This window comes from Zingiber officinale, chromosome 7A (genome assembly GCF_018446385.1).
Source record: "Zingiber officinale cultivar Zhangliang chromosome 7A, Zo_v1.1, whole genome shotgun sequence".
Lineage (NCBI taxonomy): Eukaryota > Viridiplantae > Streptophyta > Magnoliopsida > Zingiberales > Zingiberaceae > Zingiber > Zingiber officinale.
Window position 1 is genome coordinate 18673383 of NC_055998.1, and position 6397 is coordinate 18679779.

Below are 6397 nucleotides of genomic sequence, written 5' to 3' on the forward strand. Positions count from 1 at the left end.
CTTCTTCTAATCTCCATTGTAGCATGTTGAAGAATTTTGTTTCCTATCTATTAGTATTGCCGAAAATTAGATGTATGATCATTGGTGGTTTAGGATTGAATGATAGATGATACATGTTGGTAGTTAGGAATTTAACTAGTTAGGGATTTAACTAGTTAAGTTTTCTTTTTATTTCTATGGAAGCATGCTTAAAGTATCGCAATACAGATTTTTATTAAGTAGAGCAGTGCAGAATTTATGTTAAGCTTTGTATGCAGACTTTTTGTTTAAGTATTGCAGTATTAGAATTTGTTTAAACATTTCAGTTTTTAAAGAAGCATTTTTTTTAGAAGTATTAACAAGTATAAGAAGATAAAGAAAAGAAAGAAAAAGGCCAAGGCCTTAAGTAGATCCCAAAGTCAAGACTTTAGGGATCTTGGCACACAAGGTGCTAAAGAAAATGCCGAGGCATTATATAGAAGTATTAAAAGATAACAAGTATTTTACTTTTATCAGTGGCACTGTACTGGACTCTAGGTTTAGATAACCTAGTAGTAACGGCTCGGCCGACGGTCGACGGTCGACGACCATAGGGTCGCCAAATGGGCCGCCGAATGGGTCGGGTCGTTACAAAAGTAAAAGCACAGTTGCCGAGCCCAAGAAGAAGTTGATTATTATTTTGAAGTATTATAAGTATAAGTTTTGAACAAGTAAAGCAAGTTTTACATAAGTATAAAGTATTTAAAGAATAAGTCTTTAAACAAGTGAAATAAGATTCAGAAGGTATTTAGAATTCAGTAAGCTTAGTTCTCTATGCAAGCATGATAGTATAGACTTGCCTTACATGTTTAGCCTTTCAGTATGTTTCTTTATTAATAGAAGAGCATGAGTTAGTTTACTGTTCTTTGCTATTTATGAGCATGATTAACTATACATGTTTAGTATTTCAGTTAGTATGATTCCTTTGCTATGTATGAGCATGAGTAGCTTTACATGTTAGCATTCAGTTTTAGCATGTTTTTATTTATATACATGCATATCGAGATTTTGTGAGTTAGATAGCGCTTACTAAGCAAATTTTGCTTATAGACTACACTTCCTCTTACTGCAGATACAGGAAAGGAAAAGATATAGAAGGAAGGCGACAAGGAGGTGTTCGAAGGATGTGTGATGCCAGGACTATGGAAGCCTTGGGACTAGGAAAGAAGTTGTAGTTTAGTTTTTATTGTCTTTTGCTATGTTAGGAGTATTTGAGATAGTATCTGTTATTTTGCTATGATTAGGACGTAGTAGAAGAATTGTAATCTTGTGTGATGATTTCTTGTGTTATTTTCTTTATTTTGGATTCATTATACTGCGTGGTTGATTGATAAATGTTCCAGCTGCCTGTGGCTGTGTATATAGTGTTTGTATATCAGTTTAAGGTCACCGGTACAGGGGAGACTCCGTCGAAATTTTTCGGTAGGATTTCCATGTGGTTTTTAATCACACCGGTTAAGTAGAGTTAGTAGTTAAGTAACGGTCATCCTTAGAGAATAGTAGTAGTAAGAAGGATGGTCGTTACAAAGTACTTTTTCCCCAGAAGAACAGTGTACGAAGGAAAAAGAACTGTAAAAGACAAGTGCGAATGTGCGCGTACCTGCTCAAGGGAGAGGACCTCCATTTTTATATGACCATGCGTACCTCTGTAGCCTGACCGATGTAAGAGAATGTCGGGTGTCAGGGTCTGTCGAGTGATGGAGGACACGTGGCACCCTCTTATGGATTAAGAGAAGATTCTATTCACAGATGACAACAGACCATTGAAATATTCCCTCCATATGACAGTTATTTCTTGACAGACGGTTACGATTCTCTGACCTTATTGTCGCCTAGTGCCTTCTATCCCGCCTAGGTTTAGCTACAAGTCGTTCGGGCTGACCGTTAGGGTGTGGCGCCTGACCTGAGTCTTGATGAGGAAGACGAGTTGCGACGAGGGTCCCATCTTTCACGCTTGGAGTATTAAAGGGTTGACCGGCAGTTGTTTTACTGAAAGTACCAGGCCTGTCTATGCAGATTAGGTTGAGGAAACCAGACCAACTAGGGAAGGTCAGGCCTTAATCCAGGCTGCATCTCATGTCTCTGATTTGGGATCCTAATTTATCAGTACTTGACCGGAAATTATATGGCTGATGACGTCAAACGGTCTAACTTTTTTTCCACTAACTGCTGACTGTCATGTCTCTTTGACTTTTGACTGTCACATCCCCTTGACTTCTGACTGTCACGTCCCCTTAACTTCTGACTGTCGCGTTCTTTTGACTTCTGACTGCCTAGTTTTATCGAACCCCACCTTTATGCACTGTATCACCAGACATTCTCTGATGTCTCATTATTGCGGACGTTATGAGAGATGGTATAAAAAGAAGAGTCCTCTCTGTTGGCCAGGTAAGCGCACATACTGGATACGCATCTACACTATTGTTGTACTGCTCATCTTTTCTCCATTTTTTCACCGAAGCTATGGTTCTAGTGTCGGTGTATCTATGTCAGGGATCTCCTCCCTGACTCTTGCTCTAATATTCCTATTTATTCTCTTGACGATGTGTTTAAGTCCGTGACTTGTAACTCTAGATCCTTTCCATCAATATTCCTACTTTCTGACCAATTACTCATGTTTCCAGATAGGATCATAATTGTTTTCACGATTGTTTGTTAAATCCATTCGTTAGATATACCCATTCACATCTCGCTCGATCCTCGTCGAAAATTGATCGCTCGTTCTCCCGTAGACTCTTGCCGTTTAATGAAAAATCACCTGTTCCACAAGTGTTTAAATCTATATAACAACACTTGTACATTGCAAGCAAAATTGTATTTCTCAAATATGTCTGAAGATGCATGATTTAAACGGGGACCATTTTAAGCTTATATTTTTAAGATTAAGCCAAATAATTTAATTTGTAACATATCACTGATCACTTAAATTTAAAATTTTATGATAAATTTGAGAGATGACATTTTGATCACTTAATTTAAAAATTTATGATAAACTATTAAATAAAAGATAAAATTTATTTTTTATTGGAGGGAAAAAAAACAGATGATATTGTTCCTTAGGTGGTACAGTATCGTACATTTTGCATATTTTCACGCCTCTTGAAACTGAAACTTATTTGTAATTTTATTCGGAGGTAATTACGTTCGTGGTTGGAGTTAAGGCTGATGATAAGAACCTACCACATCGGCAGCGACGTCCTTCTTCTTGCTTTGCCAGTCTCGGATCTCCGCGATCAGATCACTCAGCCCCTTGACTGAAGATCCGTCCTCCCTCACCGCCTGTCCCGCCTTCTCCCCGAGCTCCCTTGCCCGCCTCCGTATCCCCTCCGCCTCTTCCCCTCCGTCCATTATCTTCCCCACTGCCCTCGCCAGCTCCTCCGCCCTCACCACATGCGGCTCGTCGTCCACCGTGCTCCGACACCGCTCCGACGCCCGCACGCCCACCTGCAGAACCGCCACCACCAGCTTCTCGTTTATGAACTGCTCCGTCGACAGCGGCCAAGTCACCATAGGCATCCCCGCGGCGATGCCCTCCAGCAAGGAGTTCCACCCACAGTGAGTCAAGAACGCACCGGTCGCCTCATGGTTCAGAACGTCCACTTGAGGGGCCCACCCTGGCAGCACCAATCCACGCCCCTCCACCCGCTGCTCAAACCCCTGCGGCATCCACTCCTGGCCGTCCTCCTCGCGCACCACCCACAGGAACGGGCGGCCGGACGCCTCCAGCCCCTGCGCCATCTCCCTCAGCTGTTCGTTCGTGAACCGGCACCAGCTCCCGAAGCAAGCGTACACGACGGACCTCGGCGCCTGCACGCTCAGCCACGAGAGGCACCGTGTTCTGTTCGCGGAGGCAGCAGCGTCGCCGCCACCGCGTAATCCGGCGTTGGAGATCGCCAGGGACACTGGTCCCACGAACCAGCTTCTAAGTCCGCGGGCTCGCAGGTAGTACTCGCTGTAGGAAGCCTCCATCTCGGCGAAGCTGTTGACGATGACGCCCGCACTTGCAGTCTCCGCCTCCATGTACTCGTCCCGGAACCGACGCAGGGGAACATCTCGGCGGAGGAATTCTGGGAGCTCGGAACGCGTAAGGAACACTGGATGAGGGAGGTCTGGAACGAGGACAGGCTCGTCGTCTCGGGCGACGCCGGCGTGGGGCCGGTGCTGCCTTACGGAAGTCACGACGGAGACGGGGAAAAGCCCCACAGCAGTGAAGATAAAGCGGGGTACGCAGAGGTCGCGGGCGACGAGGGCGGTCCACGGGAAGTGGACGTCGGAGACAACTGCATCCGGGCGGTGGAGGCGGAGGAGCTGTTCGTGGGCTGGGCGCGTGAAGGGGGCGGCCAAGTCGATCTTGTACGACTCCTCAGGCGGCAGGTCGCTGATGTTCTCGATGCCTGGGGGTAGGCCGGAATCGGCGGACGGAAAGGGATAGATGAGGGTGCGGAGAGGAAGTCCGCCGGCGGCAGCGGCGTCGACCGTAACGCGGATGAGAGCCGCGTTTGTCGGCGTGACGAGGATGGTGGAATCAACTCCGCGGGCTGCAAAGAGACGGGCAACGTCGACCAAGGGGATGAGGTGGCCGGTGGCGAAAAAAGGGATGAAGAAGATGCGGAGCGGCAGGGGATCGGCGTCGGCGACGTGGTGGCCCATCACTTGTCGCGAGCTATCGAGTTAGAATCAGAAGCAATGAATACTGGATTCATCGTTATATACACTTTTCATAAAGATTCATGCATACTGTATATCACAAATTTTCATCAGCACATGATAAAATCAAAAAATATTCATAAAAGATTCATCTAAACAATTAACATTCTTAAAATTATTATCCCAATAGTGTCTATCACAATTAAAATTTGACCCTTAAATACCTAATCAACCTCTTAAATCTAACTACTGCATCATTAATGCGGTGTGGGTGGGCATCGACGATTCCATAATACTGAAATATATAGTTAAAGCTTTTAATTAATTAATGAAGTAGTAATAATTAATTAGCACATCGATGAGATTTCGTGAACAAGTTTAGTGGTCGATTTAGTAAGAGTTTATTTATGTTTGTTTAATATGCACAAGATTAATTAAACAAATAATTTTAAACAACTCCTTAAACTAAATAAATAAACTTGAACACATATGTGTCCAGTTCGTTAACGTTCGTGAACAATATTTATGAATAATGTTCATAAACAATGTTTACGAACTATATTTATTAATAAAACTCTTTTCAATATACTAAATAAATAATAAATAAAATAAATAAGTTTGAATTAGCAAGCTCAATAATCAATCAAACAACTAAAAATTTCAAACAATCAAATTAAATAAGTTTGAATTGAGAGTTCGATAACATCTAAAGGAACCAAGCTCGAATCAAGCTCAAATCAAGATTGAACCAAGCTCAAACCAACTTGAATTGAGAGCTCAATAATATCTAAACGAGCTAAGTTCAAACAAGCTCAATCTTATAAAAAATAAATTAAGGTTGAACAATTATTTCAAAACCTTTATTCATTTTAAACTCGGCTTGGCTTGGTTCGATTACCTTATCAAATAAATTTGAACACTTCAAAGTTGAACTCAGCTTGACTCATTTACCACCCTACTTATTTTGATCTATTATAATTTTAAATACAATCTATTATACATAAATCTACATTATTTTAATTTTGATCAAATTCATATTTGATACATGAAAATATAAATTATATTCACGATCTAATTTAATTTTTAATACATTAATTACATAAAATTGCATGATATTTTTGTCACGGAAATATCTTACCGTGCTACTGCCAGGGTGGATTAATATTTTAGGGTTAAAATTGATTATATAAAATTGGATTAATAAGAGTTGTGATAATGGCGTCATTAAAGCGTTTGTAAATTTTACAGATATCTAATAATTGAATTCTAACTTTGATGAATTTATAGATAAGTTTTTTTTTTTCATGGACACTGAACTGATAGAGCGAACCGATAACATACAGAATTATTCATCAGCGTAAGTTACTTAAATACCCGTTGTTAATTTAAAAATGAAGTGCCGTGCTGCTGCAGGTCGCATTCGTCAAAAAAAATATAAAATAAGGGCCCTGCTGCAGCACACCATGATAGCCGAGTGCCTCATCGGCGACGAGACCTCGCAACGTACCGCAGAAGTGTTCGCTTCATTCGCTTTCGCCATTCTCTCAGATTTTATATGTTTGTCATCGAAGCCTATTGTTTAATTTTATTCTGCTGTCAAGGGAGACATTTGCGCCGTCGGCTTTATTTCTAGGGCACGCATTGAATTTATTTTTCATCCACTGCCACATTATGATCGTCTATATATGACAGATGATATCTCCATTTTCTTGGGAAGTTAACCTTATTCTTT

The 6397-nt window shown here is 41.6% G+C and overlaps 1 protein-coding gene across 1 annotated transcript; it reads right to left on the reverse strand.

Moving 5' to 3' along the window:
* Window positions 1-3057: 3057 nt before the first annotated feature.
* Window positions 3058-4691, reverse strand: LOC121999961 (scopoletin glucosyltransferase-like). The gene has a single exon (XM_042554557.1). The coding sequence runs from the start codon at window positions 4666-4668 to the stop codon at window positions 3175-3177; it is 1494 nt and encodes a 497-aa protein (XP_042410491.1). The 5' UTR covers window positions 4669-4691; the 3' UTR covers window positions 3058-3174.
* Between the last annotated feature and the right edge of the window lie 1706 nt (window positions 4692-6397).